The sequence below is a fragment of the Syngnathoides biaculeatus genome, chromosome 8 (assembly GCF_019802595.1).
Source record: "Syngnathoides biaculeatus isolate LvHL_M chromosome 8, ASM1980259v1, whole genome shotgun sequence".
Classification (NCBI taxonomy): Eukaryota; Metazoa; Chordata; class Actinopteri; order Syngnathiformes; family Syngnathidae; genus Syngnathoides; species Syngnathoides biaculeatus.
The window spans coordinates 11,381,412-11,398,942 of record NC_084647.1 but is presented as its reverse complement, the minus strand read 5'-3'; the positions used below and the strand labels follow the sequence as shown (position 1 = coordinate 11,398,942).

General features: G+C 44.2%; 1 protein-coding gene across 2 annotated transcripts in view; it reads right to left on the bottom strand.

Moving 5' to 3' along the window:
* Positions 1-17,531, bottom strand: part of slco1c1 (solute carrier organic anion transporter family, member 1C1) — a 37,866-nt gene that overhangs the window by 5,206 nt on the left and 15,129 nt on the right. For both annotated transcript variants that reach the window (XM_061828409.1, XM_061828410.1), the window contains 11 exons: positions 12,959-13,091; positions 12,756-12,877; positions 12,537-12,683; positions 11,158-11,256; positions 9,431-9,673; positions 7,509-7,673; positions 7,236-7,431; positions 6,243-6,408; positions 4,217-4,389; positions 654-718; positions 450-567 (listed from right to left, as the gene is read on the bottom strand). In XM_061828409.1, coding sequence (XP_061684393.1) covers positions 450-567; positions 654-718; positions 4,217-4,389; positions 6,243-6,408; positions 7,236-7,431; positions 7,509-7,673; positions 9,431-9,673; positions 11,158-11,256; positions 12,537-12,683; positions 12,756-12,877; positions 12,959-13,091 — 1,627 coding nt within the window. The remainder of the gene's footprint in view (positions 1-449; positions 568-653; positions 719-4,216; positions 4,390-6,242; positions 6,409-7,235; positions 7,432-7,508; positions 7,674-9,430; positions 9,674-11,157; positions 11,257-12,536; positions 12,684-12,755; positions 12,878-12,958; positions 13,092-17,531) is intronic.

Here is a 17,531-nt window from a genome sequence, read left to right as displayed (position 1 = left end):
TTTAAAACTCTTCCGTGTAAATCTCAACGACTTACTCGCCAGATCCGTGTGTAGATCCAGTTGTCCAAGACAAGCACAAGCGAGTTAACAGTCCCAATTTCTTATAAACAAAAACATCGACTTCGGCATTAAACACGGGTCCTCTATGCCGAGTGTCTCATTTTTTCCACGTACCTTCTAAATGTTTTAACGGTATCGGACAGAACTCTGGGAGACGTATTTTCGTGTCGTCTCCAACCGGCTTAGCATTGAAGAACGGTTTGTTTGACCGGAACTTCCACTTCCAGTTACGTGATTTGATGACGTAGGTGCACGAGCTCTATATACAGGTGCGGCTTATGAATGTACAAAATATTTTTTTTCCTTGAAAAATGTACTGGGTGAGGCTCATAATCAGGTGCGCTGTATAGTCTGGAAATCACGGTACGTCTTAACACGGAAAGTTCTACCTGTACGCTGTGGTGTTGTAGATTCGACACGCTCCTCTTCCACCGCAGCGCTTCTGACCCCATTTTAGACACGTGGTGTCAATGATGGCGCCGAAGTAAATGGGTGCTGGGATTCCGGCTGTTTACAGAAAGTGAAATCATTTTAGTATAGGAGAAAAGAGTACATTGGATAACAACCAGCAGAGGATACGTGAAGGAACTTACCGAGTGTATGAGTTGCTAGAGCGTGGAATCCCAAGGCGAATGATTTTAGTTGTGGTTTGATGCACCTTCAACAAATACATTTGGAGTAGTGTATAATACGTGAATGAAAACACAAGTTTTCCCGATTGAACTACTTCCCCTGGAATCTCTTGAGGAAAAGCATAGCACAAACACGAAGAAATGAGTCCAAAGAGAATGCTGGACTGCGGACAGACACAGAGCTGGATCATGTTAGCTAAAAATCTACTGCAGAGTCGAATAAAATTGTGTGTAAACTCGTGTTTGTTTTCTTGAATACAGTTGATCTTGTGACTGAAGGCAGACTAGACAACAAAACTATTTTTAAACTGTGTTGATCGAATAAATGATCCAGAATGACTTCATTAAAGTGCGGCACGGCGCTCGTAGTTAGCGCGCCCGCTCACAAAAGCCGTCCTGAGCCGGTTTTCTCCAGCCGACTCCCGCATTTCAAAGGCGTGCGGTTCATACTCCGAATCAAAATGAGTCCAAGCGGTGGTGTTTCCAGTACTGTGAAATCAAATTACGCAGTTGAATTACGCTACGGTGTCAGTGAGCAGAGCTGAACACAGTTTAAGACAAGCAGCAGTTTAGTAGCTACTGAGCAATTCTTCTTCTTCAAAAAAAAAAAAAAAGGCTACAAGGTCTTTATTAACAAGCACAGTTTTGGTTTATTGTCAAACTGAATATAAAACAAAGAACAACAAAAATACCTAAATTTGCTTTATAGAGCTCATGCACTTGCGTCATAAAATCACTTTTGTTTACGTCGCCATATTCCTGGTCAAGCTGAGCATTGCTCAATGCTAAGTCGGTTGGAGACGACAGAAAAATGTCTTGTAGCACGACGCCCAGAGTCTTGTCTGATACCGTCAGACATTTAGAAGGTGAAAATGAACGACGGTGCGTGGAAAAATGAGATCAACCCGTATTTAATGCTGAAGTCCATGTTTTCGTAGATTAGAAAGTGGACTTTTCATTCACTTCCGCTTGTCAACTGGATCTACGCGTGGATCTGGTGAGTAAGTCGTCGAGATTTACACAGAAAAGTTTGAAAGCGTCTAAAACTCTGGACGCATACGAATACTTAGTTGCTAGTTCTGTTCACGTCAGGAATAAATCCCACGCAGTGACGGTTTTGACGGCACATGAACGCAGAAGCGTATCCGGCCACATGTTAACCTTTGCAGAAATCCATCAATCTTTTCGGCTCGTATTCAATACAAATACCAATATTTAAATAAATGACCCCTGGTTTTACACAAACTCACATTCATTAACTATAATTGTGAAAAAAACAAAAAAAAGAGGACAAGCGAGTCGGCTCCTCCGCAGCGGAAATTTCCCAAGAAGTATTTAGAATGCCAAGTTGGCTCATTTGAGAGCAATGCGATCAAAAAAAGATAAGACGGAGTCAGGTGCTCCGTACACAGAAGCGTGTTGCGGCCACACGATAACCTTTGTAAACCTCTGTGTGACCGACGGTTTATTTTCTTTTTTAATATACGCATTGGACTTATTTGAGAACGAGAATTGGCAATATAGCGCCGTGGAAATGGTGACGTCACGTGCCGAGCTCAAAAGTCTGCTGGCTTGAGGCTCACGCGTTATGGGAAACGCCACAGATGGGCTAACGACCAACATGTTATGGCCCTTTAAGCAGCGGATATTTAAACACAGAGGAACAACACCTGTAGACTGATAATAATAATGTAACTTTTTGCATTTGTTTTTTTTTTTGCTGATGCAATTATAATTAGACTCAATCATGTGCAAATTCCCACTATTTGCGGTACAGCGTGTTCCCCGTCCCCCGGGAATAGCGGGGCTCCGCTGTTCTCCGAAGAATATATTCTTTATCCTCTCCAAAGAATCGCTAATATTTCCGCCACAGCGAGCGGCGGCTCGGCGGTAAAGCGTGCGCAACATTCGTCTCGTCCCGTCGGGGGGTGTCGCCACAGAGAGTCAATCGCGTGATTTGTTTGGCACAGCTGTGATCCAATTTGTGAGCAACACAAACTGATCTTTCAAGATTTAATATAGATCATGTGATGGAAAGAGGCTTCTTTTTTTCTCTCCCCCCCCCCCCCCCTTTTTGAAACGCTTGGCAGATGGCCCGGCGGGATTTCCAGCTACAGAGACAAAAATCTGCGGAAAGAGCAAACTACACTAGGACTATAAATAACCGATGATATTGTTTCTGCAGGCTTTGATGGAAATGAGGCAAAAGTCCCTCATATTCACATACAAATTACACCTAAGCGATATAGTGCAAAGCATTTGGAGCCCAAGTGTCATCCCGATAAACATTCTAAAATAGATATTGTAATGAAAAATGCATAGAACATTGTTTACTTTGATGTCCTTACGAAAAAATAAATGAGCGGAGAGCGCGTCATCCATGCGCAAAGTTGCGGAAGTCTCATTCGACATCCAAGTGGTCGCCAAATTGGCTGCATCTTCTGTCCGTCCCATTCTAAAACGGAAGCTCTTGTCGAAGAAGAGAACATCTCACAACTGAGTGAAGTGACCGGGGCAATACAACCCTATCGTTTTGAACCATACTTAGATGATATGCGGATCACGGCCAAATCACCTCCCCGCAGCGGTGATAAAAACGCCACCCGTAATCGACGATAACGCCGTGACCACACCGCCTCCCCGTCCGATCCACCTGCGCGCGGTGGTGATAAAAATAACGCCGCCCGCGAGCGACGACGATGACGGCACGGCCAAACCGCCTCCCCGTCCGATCCACTTCCGCGGCGGAGATGACGAGCCACCGGCGGCCGGCGGCGATCCACAAGGCCCGCGGAGGCCGTCCGACGCGCACATCGACACATTAAGCACCCCCGACTTACGTACGCAGATCTTTTGATATGTTATGAGAGGATTACGCCCCCCCCCAACTGTTGTTTTTTTTTTTTTTTTAGGAGCTGTATACACATCTACCTGTCATTTGGAACCCACGAAGCTCTCGTCCTTTGCACCCGTGCAATCCATTTTTCACGACGAACTTGGTCTTTTTGAAAAGTATGAAGAGTAAATCCATCCCCCCGAGTGTTCCAACAAAATCCAGCAATACAACGAGCCGGCATTTTGGCTAACACGAAGGAACAACGAGCTACATTCCCGGAGGTAAAACTAGTAGAAAGAAACGAGACCGCTTAAGTGCGCTACTGCCCCGTACGTCACTTCCTGCTTCTTCTCGAAAACAAATCCCTCGAGAGGATTTTCACGGCGGGAGTTACAAAAAGCCATATACGTCAAAATCATGTTTTGTGGTGAAAAAAAAAAGCTGGGTCCATATCGGCTGCTGTTTTTTTTCATTATTAACATACTAAAAATCATCGTTTCGTGACAGCGGACCTTTAAACATGCAGTATCCAAAGTCACGCAATCGCTATGGAAACATCTCCTAGTAACAGCACAGCGTTCAGTCCACTCAGATCTCGAAATAACGCCAATGATCAAAGAATGAGGGGCATTAAAGCGTTTTTTTTTCCTTCTTCTTCTTTTTTAATGAGCTTTGGAGCTCGTCTGACCTGATGAGAAGCATGTAGCCCGGCGTTCCTCCCAGGGAGATGATGAACGAAGTGATGACGGAGAGGGCCAAGAAGTACGGGAACATCCTGTCGCAGTCGTCCTTGTCGGGGCACTGACCCGCGTTGGCTGTCGAGTTGGCAGCCGCGCCGACACAGCTGCAGTTGGAGAAGACCTGGGGAAACACGTGCGGGTGTGTAGAATTAGACACGTGTCGGGTCGGTTTCCGTGAATAAAGCAAAAAAAAAAAAAATAATAATTTTTTTCCTTGTGAATTCTGGTAACCACGTCTCAATCCAAGACTTTTAAACTAATACCAAAAACTGAACTGTCTGTGAATCGTGAAATCGTGCACCCGAGCGCTCAATGATCCATCTACCGTACATCAACTGATTAGCGGAATTTGTCGATAAAAACATTACTAGAAATGTCCTCAAGACAACTCGTGCTCCGGTGGTGGGTTCGGAGTCCTCGTGCCTGCGAGCACTCATGAAGACGTCTGAGCATCCTCCTGATGAGAGGGCTCGGTTGTTGTTTGCTTTCATGTGGACGACCGAAAACACCGTTTGGAGTTGCACTCTAATCGTTATGTGTTAAATATAAAGTATATTGTTCGTGCAATTTTCGAGCAGTGCAATTTTAGGAGAGTCATTTTAATCTAAAAATTCCTGTTTGTTGTGACAGAGCAGTTGCCAGTGTTGCCAATGTTATGACAATTTATGATCTACCGTAATTTCTGGACTTTTCACACGCTTTCAACTCTGCGGTTTATGCGGCTAATTTGAGACCAGTGGAATATATGTGTCGAGGAAGTGACTTTTACCGGTCCGGCCCTGTTAGCGCTGTGCTAGCGTGTTACTGCCGTGTCTCAGTGGTTTTTACCAGTATGTTTCTTTTTAACCGACCCTGTTAGCTTGGTGACACTAGCGCTAGCATTAGCACGACGGTGCAAGCTTTAAACTCTCTGTATGTATGTACCAAATGGTATTTCCTTTACAAATGTACTGGGTGAGGCTGATAACCAGGTGCGCCCTGTAGGCCGGGAATTACGGTAATCTACTGAGTCGGGGTGCTCGGGGAGAAAACGAATTTCTAATGTCATGTAAGATTGGGAAAAGTTGGTCTTATTCAGCAGGAATTTAGCTGTAAAACGTCGGCCTCACAGTTCTGAGGACCCGGGTTCAAACCCGGAGCCGCCTGTGTGGCGTTTGCATGTTCCGTGCCTTCATGGGTTTTCTTCGGGCACTCCGGTTTCCTTCCACATCCCAAAAGCACGCATTCATCGGCGACTCTAAATCAGCGGTCTCGGACTCAATTTACCTTGGGGCCGCCGGTGGCGGAGTCTGGCTGAGGCATTTTTTTTTTTTTTTTTTACACACAAAATGAGATGAAGAAGGAAGCTAGTGTTTACAACTTGTGTGCAAAACTTTGGAAAAAAAAAAAACACGCTGCTGTAACTTTCTCATTGATTTTTTTTTTTCTCTGCTTGCATTAAGCCCGGTCGATGTCACACGCCCGACAGCCATCTACCCCACCGTGATTGGTCTGCTCCGCACACAACACGGTAAAAGCGCCATCCGTATAAAACTTGAGGACTGCACTGCCATTACACTTTCATATTAAGGTGGTCGGTCGGTCGGTTTCTTTCGGCTTGTCCCTTTCGGGGTCGCCACAGCGTGTCATCTCAGATGAACGCACATATATGTTTGGCACAATTTTTACGGGGCCACAAAATATCATCTCGCGGGCCATTTGGAGACCCCTGGTCAAAATTGTCCGTAGGTAAGATTGCTAGTGCGACTGTTTGTCTCAAAGTGCCCTGCGATTGGCTGGCAACCAGTTAAGGGTGTACCCCGCCTCCAGCCCGTTGACAGTTTCAATAGACTCCAGCATTCCTGCGACCCTTGTGAGGATAAGCGGCTAAGAAAAGGGATGGATGGATGGATGGATGAATTATTAATCGAATGCTGTGGAGTGCTAAAATGTGCGATAGAGTCCAGCATTTGCTTAACCCCCAATTTCACTTACTGTGTTTTTCCCCGAACCGGTGGAGCTGGTGCAGCCGGCAAGGCAGGGGGAAACATACGTGATGCCGTTCCCGCCGCAGACCGGGTCCCAGTTGTTTGCGGGACAAAAACAGTTGGAGTTGCAGGCGGTGAAAACCGAGTGCTTGTCGTACGAGATGCCCTCCATGCTGGACGGGAGAGAAAAAAAAAAAAGAAAATACTAATAAATACTGCTTGTGATATGTACAGTGCCGAAGTAGAAGCCCCGGTCCACGGATCTTTAACAGTACGTAATCTAAGCATTTTCTTTGCTGCTTATCCTCATAAGGGTCACTGGGAGTGCTGGAGCCTATCCCAGTTGGCAACAGGCAGGATGCAGGGTACGCCCTGGACTGGTTGCCAGCCAATCGCAGGGCAAGTACATTTTTTTTTTTTTATTAAAGGTATTTATTAATTTGTATTTTTTTTTTACTAATTCAGCAAATTTCCGCTAGCGTGTTACTGCCGTGTCTCAGTGATTTCTACCGGTATGTTTTTTTTTTTTTTAACCGGCCCCGTTAGCACGGCGGTGCTAGCGTTCGTGTTAGCGCGACGGCTCTCGTGTTCGTTTTAGATAAAACTCTGCGTACCGTCTTTCTTTGTAAATATCTCAAGTTTCATTGTGGGCACTTGCAACTTTTACACCGTTCCAGCGTACGTATGTCCCAAACGATATTTCCTTTAGAAATGTACTGGGTGAGGTTTATAACCAGGTGCACTCTGTAGGGCGGGAATTACGGTAAATATTCTTCTATTTTTCATAAATAAAAATTCGCAATTGTAGCACAATTGATTGTATCCATTATTATATAATTTTTTTTAATGCCCATCGTTTCCTTTAGAGAAAAAAAAAAAAACGTTTTCAACTGCAAACAAATGTTGTCTTTCATTTATTATTATTATTTATTTATTTGAATCCACATGGTGCGTTCGTTTTGCGTTTGAAATGATGTATTGCGGCATTTGAAGAACGCACCTGTCGTACGGCAGCGTCACTCCGGCTATCTTGGCGTTCTCGCAGCTCATCACGAAGAAGAACAACGAGAGGATGTAGCCGATGAACGAGGTGACAAACGCAAACTTGGCTGCCCCCATGATGTTCAGCTTCATCTTCTTCATCAGGAGCCCGCCGGAGAACATCCCCAGCGCAACCGCGGGGATATTAATCACGCCTGAGATTTGTGAGAGCGAAATGCAGACACGTGGAATCAAAAGCGGAACTATGCCGTGCGCTTGACTTGGTTCGTACCCATTAGGAAGTTGGCCTTCGAGGCCGACTGCCTGAAGTGCTGCTCGATGTACTTGGGTTTGTACGTGACCATGCCGATCAGAGAGTTGAGCTGGATGATTGTCACGCACAAGTAAATCAAATAAACGGGGTGGCCCAGCAGGCTCCGCACCGTTGGAATAAAATCTGTGAAAAGACATAAATGGGGAATAAAGTCTACTCAGTTCACGAGTGAGGGAGTACAACAATCATGACATTCAGGACCCGTGAGCGTGACGTTCACATACATTCATTGGAATTTATTAAAAATGGATTGAACGTGGCCAAAGGCCAATTGCTTTTCCACGCACGGACTGCAAACAGGGATGAGAATGACCAATTGTGGAAAAACACTGAAAATGTCTGCCTTGGGGGGTGGGGGGGGGGGTTTATTTTTTATAAAACAGACAGTTAAATGGTGAACTCTGGTTACTTCTAAGAGTGTAAATACCGGGCAATCATAACATTTATGAGTCCAAACAACCAAAATAATTTTGCCAAACTTCAGACATAAAAATGTAGACTGAGTGAAATTGCTATCAAAAAGGCTACTGCACTGACAAGTTATACTTCAGAAATAAGTACACAAGTAATTTGTTTATTGTATAACATTTTGAAACTTGAAATATGAGTCCAAACAACCAAATATAAAATATATATTTACATATATATATATATATATATCTTAAAAGTCCAAACAAGCAAAATAATTTTGATTTTAATCAAATAGGCTACTGCACTTACAAGTTATACTTCAGAAATAAGTACACAAGTAATTTGTTTATTTTATATATATATATATATATATATATATATATATATATATATATATATAGAGAGAGAGAGAGATCATAAAATATAAAAGTGAGCGATAAAATGCATGATCTACACGGCCAGCGCTACAGATAGGCCTAATCGTATTAGCAGTTGTCAATTATATAATATTTGAGAAATGTACGTCCAATTTACCTTTATGTTTCCTGGTTTGGATATATTCCTGGATATTTTTTGCTCCTCGGCTTCCATAATTGATCGTATTGGAACACGGAGTGCGCGGCGCTTTGCCCGGAATGTCCACTTTTTATACTCATATTTTAAGTTTTCAAAATATAGAGAGAGAGATCATGAAATATTAAAGCGAGCGATAAAATGCGTGATCTACAGGGCCGGTGCTACAGATAGGCCTAATTGTATTAACGGTTGTCAATTATATAACATTTGAGAAATTTACGTCCAACTTAGAGCACTTTGCCGGGAACGTCCACTTTTTGTATGTGTTCGGTCAGACATGTTGAGACCGTTTTTGTTCCTATCTGCACGGTTACGCTTTTTTCAAGCCGTGCCCGTCTGAAAGAGTTTTTTTACCCCGTGGTTTTTTTCAATTTCCCTGGCACGATCTTCATCTTTTCGCTCCAAGACTTTCGTCATACTGGCAAACGTGCAGACCGTCCGATAACATATGCGTACGTATATCTATAAGTTATTAACTATGCCGTAATAAACACAATGTTTCTCTATGAAATGTTAACAGCGGAGTGAAAATACCGACGAAATACCGGCAAAACGCTGCCGGAAATCGGAACGTTGTTGTTATTATAAACAGCAAATTTCATGCAAACAGATTGCAATGCCGTTTTCCGCTATGACAGTTGTGACTAATTTCACGACGAGCGTTGCCGAAAGGTCACAACATTGCCTCACGTCAAGCCATACCGTACCCCCCCCCCCCCCCACAAATTTCAGAAAAAAAAAAAAAAATCTGAATTCCGCGAATCCACAGAAAATTCTCATCCCTGTGAAAAGCACAGATTCTACATGATGTCCTCTGGTACACAGATGGATAATCATAAGATTTTTTTTTTTTTTTTAAAAATCCAAACTATTCATAGTATTCCTTTCCTCACCTTTGGCCATTTCTATGAAACTGGTGCGCTCTTCCGCTGGATAATTGTGCTTCACGGGGGCAGAGTCTTTAATAAAACTGGTCTGCTCTGGGTTTTCTGGGCCGCGCGAGCCGGGGATCGGCAGCGAGCGTGGTAGGAACCAGAATGGAATGGCGGAAAGGAGGGTGATGACACCGGCGATCAGGTAGCCCAACCACCAGGCTCCCACCCAGCGGGAATCTGCCGGGGTGATCGTGATCGTTTCTGCGGTGGGGGGTAAATATAGAGTGACCTTTATAATCAGCACTTATTGTTCGCATGTTTGTGGCGTGCACATTTACAGGAGCTCCACTGCGGGGGAGTCGGTGACCTTAATTGGGTTCAGCGCGTTCGAATCTAAATCACAACCTCATTTTCATTTAAAAAAAAAAAAAAATATATAGTAAAATTAAAATATTACCCTTGTAGAACTATGCCATTTTTCATGTAAAATGTTAGTTTGTAATATTAACATTTTATTCCTGTAAAAAGAAATAAAAAAGGTTTTCAGTCATGTTAAAATTGTTTTAACGTCGCTGTTTTGTCCACATAAACGTATTATTTTACACTGTAACTCACAGTTGTCAAACTCGAGCCCTGTGGGCCAGATCCAGCCTGCGACATGATTTTATGTGGCCCGCTATGGTGAAACATGTACGTCAACTTCCATGATTCTTGTTCAAATCCATCCATCCATTTTCTTTGCCGCTTATCCTCACGATTGTCGCGGGGAGTGTCGGAGCCTATCCCAGCCGCCAACGGGCAGGAGGCGGGGTACACCCTCAACTGGTTGCCAGCCAATCGCAGGGCAAGTGGAGACAGACAACAGTCGCACTCACAATCACACCTATGTCCAATTAATGTTGCATATTTTTGGGATGTGGACCTGGAGAAAACCTGCAAACATGCAAACTCCACAGAGGTGGGTCCAGGATCAAACCCGGGTCCTCAAAACTGTGAGGCGAACACTTTACCAGCTGACCCACTGTGCCGCCTCCTTGTTCAAATCTGTACAAAAATTTCAAATTGTCATATCATAAATGACAACATGGAGCAATTGCAAGCATTTTTGACCCATTACCCTTGATTTCTGATTCCAAAACTAGTTCATAAATTTTCACGTGTAAACATGATGAGGCGATTAAATGTTTTTAATGGTTTCTGTCATAACGGCCCTTTGAGGGAAACCGTAACTACAATGTGGCCCATGACAAAAATGAGTTTGACACCCCTACTGTAACTTCATAACACCTTTTCCAGTAGTAACGCACCATTTTTTTTCCATCGAATACCAATTTTATTCCCGTAAAATTTACAGTCTATACTATTTTGCACCTCGATGACCTTAACCTGTTTGTTTTCTCCTTTCTCTGGCATTAAAGCTAATGGATGGAATACTCCATTAATAACACATGTAAAGAGCAATATTTATATTCGTTCGGACTTGCAACGTCTATAAGGTCTATAGTCTAAGTCCAGCTGTAACATCGCCCGCATTCAGACTTCCTCTCCGCGTGTAGCACTCTATTTAATTGAAAGCGCCGCCGGCTCATTAACTAAAAGACGCTAACCCCGAACATCTGCTCTGACATCTGCTGCACTTGCTGTTGTATCGATAACATCATGCCTCTGTTTTATGAATGAGGGAAAAATAAATAAATGAATGCTAATTCTCTCGGACCGAGAAATGTGAACACGGAGTAACTTACCCAGTTTTACGAATCCAATGTCCACGTAAATCTTCGCACACAAGGAGCCTAAAAGGTAGCCGAAGACGGGCCCCACCACGGAGATGGTCTGCACGCAACCTGGAACGCCCCCAAACGCGCTCAAATTAAAAGAAAGGAATTGCAGCCCAAGATGTACACGGGGGAGACCGCGCACGTCCATCACTCTGCAACCTAATGCTCAAACGTTAATGCCGTCGTGTAATTATTATTGAGAAAGATGAATATGAATTTTGTTGATTACAGTATAGCATACCGAGAGTGTCTCAAGGGTATGAAGTGATAAAGCAGCAGATTAGCATTAATAGTAGAAGCCCTTCAAGGACCAACAGCCAGACTCGATAGATACCGTAATTCCCGGCCTGCGGAGCGCACCTGGCTATAACCCTCACCCACTACATTTGTAAAGGAAGTACCATTTGGTACAAACATAGGCCGCAGCCCTTTAAAAGCCCACATTGAAACACAAGATATTTACAAAAAAAGACGGTACACAGAGAGTTTAATACTAGCGCTAATGCTAACACTAGCGCTGGCGGTAGCAAAGCGCTAACGCTAGCGCCACCGCACTAACGCTAAGGCTAGCACAAACACGCGCGCTAAGGCCAACAGGGCCGGTTAAAAAAAAAAAAAAAAAAAAAAAAGCATACTGGTAAAAATCACTAGAGACACGGCAGTAATACGCTAGCGCAGGGGCCAGACAGGTAAAAGTCACTTCCTCGCCACATCTATTCGGTCTCACTCTTACTTTTTCCGCACGAGTGGCCCTTGCGGCCGTTGGAAAAAAAATGCACAAATTAGCCGGATCACCGCATAAAAGGGTTGAAAGCGTGTGAAAAAAGTCACGGCTTATAGGCCGGAAATTACGGTACTTGTCAGGGGGATGGCCAAACCACTGCCATGGGCGGTACCACCTCTGCCAGCTGTCACCCAGCTGCTTTACATTGGACTAACTAGACCAGGCACTTAAGTTTTGAATGCGTCATTGGCATTTGCGAGTTCGTTTGTTGCGTTGCATCACTGCATGTACTGCATCCGCTATTATGCGTATATTCCCAAGCCTTGTGTACAGCATCCATTTGTCACAGCGAGTCTTTGCCTTCACAGCTTTGTTACGTTTTTTGTTCACCTTTCCAATTTTGCCTCATCATCGGACCTTGCTTTATGATTTAGGATCTTGCCTGCAGCCTCGCGTTTTTGTGCTTCTGCTTCTCGAACACCTTAAACCGTGTATGACCTCAGTTTGGAATAAAACCACTCTCAACATTATGCCTTTGGCTGGGGGTCCTGCATTTGGGTCCAGCCCCTTGCCTCGTGCCCGTGACAATACTGTAGAAAGGTATTGGAAATGGCTTTCTTACCCACATACAAAGCAGCATTCTCCTCATTAGCAAAGTCATCAATGTAGGAGATCCCAAGGGGTTGAACAGGAGTCTCGCCGATCCCTCGTAGGACATTTCCCAGGAGCACATAAATCCACATGGACAGGTTGGAATCTCCTTCACAATCTGGAGGAGATCATTCCATGACAGTACTCGTGTGTGGGCATCTGATTTGTGTTTATCCGAGCAGACACACACCTGTGCTTGCCACTTCGAGTAATTTACTCTCCTGGCTGAGGTCAGATGTCGAGCCCACGGAACACGGCGACGGGCTAAGGCTTGAATTCACGACCCAGCGCGCCGAAGACTCAAATTCATAACTGGAGACGAAGCACGGAATCAAAAACGTGAGGAAAAAAACAAGTCGGCAACACTCGGTCGAAGTGAAGTTCTTTACTCACCGCCCAATGATGAAGTGCGGCAGGGCAATGATGAAGGTACCGATAGACATCAGCACGCAACCCGCCGCGATGATCTTTGGCCGATGGAGCTTGGCACCAAAGTAACTGACGAAGGCTATGACTAACAGGTTACCTGGCACAAGAAAGGAAATACTGGTTGATTTGGAGGGAGACACGCAGTTTTGTATTCAAAAGCTGGGGCAACGTCCTTTGCTAGCTTACTCTTGCACAATAAGTTGGACTCTACATGTACAGCTGGAAAGAAAATGGATCTGCATGCAAATAATGACATAGATATTCCGCTAATAGTTACTTTAAAATACCGGTAATACCCAATAATAATGAGCGGTAATGAAGCCGGCTAAACATTTTGATGATTGTACATTTTGTCAAGGTGCATGGCTAAACCACTACCCTGTGCAGTACCACCTCTGACAGCTGTCGTGCATGTTGGATTTTCCGCTATTGTGCGTAAGTCGCTAGCCTTGTGTAGAGCATCAATTTGTCACAGCGTATCTGCGCCTCCTTAGTCTTGTTAAGTTTTTGTTCATGTGTCAAATGTTGCCCCATTATCATCGGACCTCCGTCTCATGTTTTTGGACCTTGCCTCTACCCTCACGTATTTGTGCCTCTGCCTATTTTGGACTGCTTACGTGTGTATGACCTTAGCCTGGAATGAAACCACCTTCAACACCGTGCCTTTGCCTGGGAGTCCTGCATTTGGGTCGTTCCCCGAGCCTCGTGCTCATGACAGAACGAACTGGGCAATGCCGATGACACATTCAAAAACTTAAAGGGCTACTGTAATAGAATGCATGATTTTTAGTATGTTATTAATGAAAAAATGGCAGCTGGTATGGTCCCATGCCTTTTTTCACCACAAAACATGATTTTGATGTACATGGCTTTTTGTAACTCCCTCCATGAAAATCCTCGAGGGATTTGTTTTCGAGAAGAAGCAGGAAGTGACGTACGGGGCAGGAGCGCCCTCAACCGGACTCGTTGGTTTCTATTAGTTTTACCTGGGGGGAGGTAGCTCGCTGTTCCTTCATGTTAGCTAAAGGCTCACCCTTGTCGGCCAGGGTGGCTCGTTGCAGCCAGGCCACGGTGGCTCATCTCCGCCGCGGAAGTGAATTGGACAGGGAGGCGGTTTGGCCGTGATCCGCATATCATCTAAAAATGGCTCAAAGCGATAGGGTAATATTGCCCTGGTAACTTCACTCGTTTGTGAGATGTTCTCTTCTTCGAAAAGAGCTTCCGTGTCAGAAGGGGCGTGTCCCATAGTAGGGGCCACAGCGTGTTTTCAATGGCGAATGTCCCAGTGTGACGTCACGGACAGGAGATGCAGCCAATATGGCGACCACTTGGATGTCGAATGACACTTTCGCAACTTTGCGCATGGATGACACGCTCTCCGCTCATATTTATTTTTTCGTATAGACACTGAAGTGAATAATGTGATATGTATTTTTCATTACTATATCTATTTTAGAATGTTTATAGGGATGACACTTGACCTTTAAATGCCTGGTCTAACTAGTGTCCAATGTCAAGCAGCTGCGTGACAAGTGTCAGAGGTGGTACGGCCCAGGGCAGTGGTTTGGCCATGCCCCTCACAGGAAGCACCGCCCAAGGGCAGCGCCTCGGCCGTGCCCCTGACACGTTTATGTTTTGTAGGTCAGCTTTGGCTCATATCAGAAAATGGGAAGATAAGCCCCATGTGTAGCCTTTAAAAAAAAAAAACTATAGTTCCCAAATGTGCTAAATGATTTATTGTTCCTTGCAGATGACTGCATGGTTTCAAACCAATTACCGTAGGTCTTTAAGAAGCTCACATTGATTTCACACAACATAGATCAAGCGCTATGATCGTTATAAAAATGGACGTGATCTCGATCCCACTCCCGCAAGTCCAGCGCGTCGTTCCAAGTTTTTGTCCCAAGTCAGCTGGGAAAGGCCCCGAAGTCCCCCGCGCCGCCGAACAGGATGCGCGGTACAGTCTCAGATCTTGATTGTCCCCAATTTGCCACTGCGAATAATTGATATCACACTAAAAAAAAAAAAAAAAAAAAAAAAAAAAGATTATAACTATCTATAGTAATATACTGAACCAAAACTATACCGCAAGCTACAATCCCCCAAACACTTCGAGAGTATTTCAAAGGCTTACAAACATCTTCAAAAATTGCTGCACCCTTAAATATACGGCACAGTAAATCGCGTAGCGTGCAATGTACATTAGCGGTATGCAGATGTCAACAATTCTGACAGTATTTTTCCATACGTGTGTATATATAGATAGCGATATATACATATGAGAGATTTTCCAGTCGTGACAAAAGATGATTTCCGTATAGATGAATTTGCAAATGCTAAACCTGAGCTACACGAGGGTCCACAATATCAAAAAAAAAATGGATGGAGCATCCCTATTTTTTACTCGCCGCCATGTTCCTCCACTGCTCTGTTCTTCACAGTTGTGCCTTCCTTTGCGATTTGTATTCACGTTGGCCTTCGTATTACTCTGTTTCCCTGACAACCGTCCTATAGGGGTCGCGCCTCGCCTTGACCGCATGTGAATATCTTCCACGGGAGAAAAAGGGGACGGCGCTGCCGGTGACCTTCTCAACTTTTCAGCGACTGGAACTTACTTTCGTGCTGCCTTGGCTGACGGGTTTAATTCATTCTGTGACCAAAAAAAAAAACTCTTTTATCCCAAATCATATTTTGCCATGAAAACGAAATAAAAAGGAAATGAGTACATTGGCGCCCTCGTATGAGCCCAACATTTTTTTAAATTACGTTTCCGACGAGAAAAAAAAACATATTCATCATACAAACGGTAATTAAATGAAACATAGATAATAGTTGGCACATCACGATTTTATGGTTTATTACATTTTGTGGCTTCTTTTTGCACGTGCATCTACCTTGGCAGGCAAGCAGTATAAAATATATTGTAGATGGTGGTACGTGTATACAAAAACGATGGTCCCAACTGCACAGTATCAGGCCATTTTCAAAGACTATGCATGTATATGCATGTGAGTATTGTTATATTGTCTGTTTACGTGTGTTGCTGCATCATTTCTGTTCATACAGTAAATTAAAAAATTAAATTAAAAGGTGATCACACAACAATTGATGCTGCCTTTGTTAGCGTGTCTATGCTACTCGAATTGTGTCTCAGGACATTTGTTTGGATGTGGGTTGTCGAAATATACAAATTGTAATTCTGTTTGTTTTAAGTTTAATTTGGGGGCGTCAATAAACAGCTTGCTGCGAGCACTTAACCTCTTCTGAACTGCTCCCCATCTGCCAAACTGTTGCTTCTTGTGAAGTTCCCTGGCAAAGTTTAGCAGGCGGAACCCAAATATTTGCTTAAACCTTAAGACAAAGAAATCGGCTGAGCCGACAGCTGGTATCGCCCAGAAAAATTAATCGGGTCCTTCCTAGGTCGCCGTATCAGTTTTTGCGAGATTGAATAGCTAAAAGGACTTCAACAGTGTATTTATCCATCCATCCATCCATTTTCTTCACCGCTTATCCTCACATGGGGCACTGGGTGCGCCGGAACCTATCCCAGCTGTCAACAGGCAGGAGGCGGGGTACACCCTAAACTTGTTGCCAACCAATCGCAGGGCACACTGAGACAAACAGCCACACTCACAATCACACCTCCGGGCAATTCAGAGCATCCAATTAATGTTGCATGTTTTTGGAATGTGGGAAAAAAATAACGGAGTGCCCACCTGGAGAAAACCCACGCGGGCACGGGGAGAACATGCAAACCCCACACAGGCGGGGCCGGGATCGAACCCGGGTCCTCAGAACTGTGAGGCCAACGCTTTACCAGCGGAGTCACCGTGCCGCCTGATTATGACCATACATCCAGAAACTGATCTTATTTTGACTCAATACAATTTGTGAATCATACATTTTGACAAGCACAAAAAAAGGTCAAGAATGCATGCAAATCATCCCTGCCAACGGACAGACGTGCAGTAAAAGGATTATTAATCACAGCAATACTCGGGATGACACTGTAAACATTCCTGCTCGAACTTCAGAAGTACTGTTTGACAGTGAAGTCCAGTTCCGGATGGATTCAGAACATTGACGGTACAGTTTTGGCCGTGGGAAAAATTCAACTCCACATAGCCTCATCTCATAACCTATATTATAGCGTTGACCGAAGTACATTCATATGACGGAACTATAAACCCTGCATCTATTAGAGCGCAGGCATTGATAGTCATTATTAATTTGATTTTATGCAGTACTTCCTTGCCGTGGCCTGTAATAAAAGCCGCACGTTGAAAAGGTTGAGTGGCTCTGAGTTGCATTTTTTTTTGTCCTTTCCAAGCGAATCATTTGAGCGTAACCCTTTTTTTTTTTTTTTTTTTTTTCAAAAGAGGTACAATTACATCTCCAGCAGCTTGGCCTGTCTTCCTTTTCACTTGGAAAAATCGATGGCGGTCCAGCGACGAGCCGACCGCCGCTTCACCCCGCGTTGGCGCTGTCAAAAGCTCCACCTTCAACCATCTACACGACCGGGGGCGTGAAAACAATG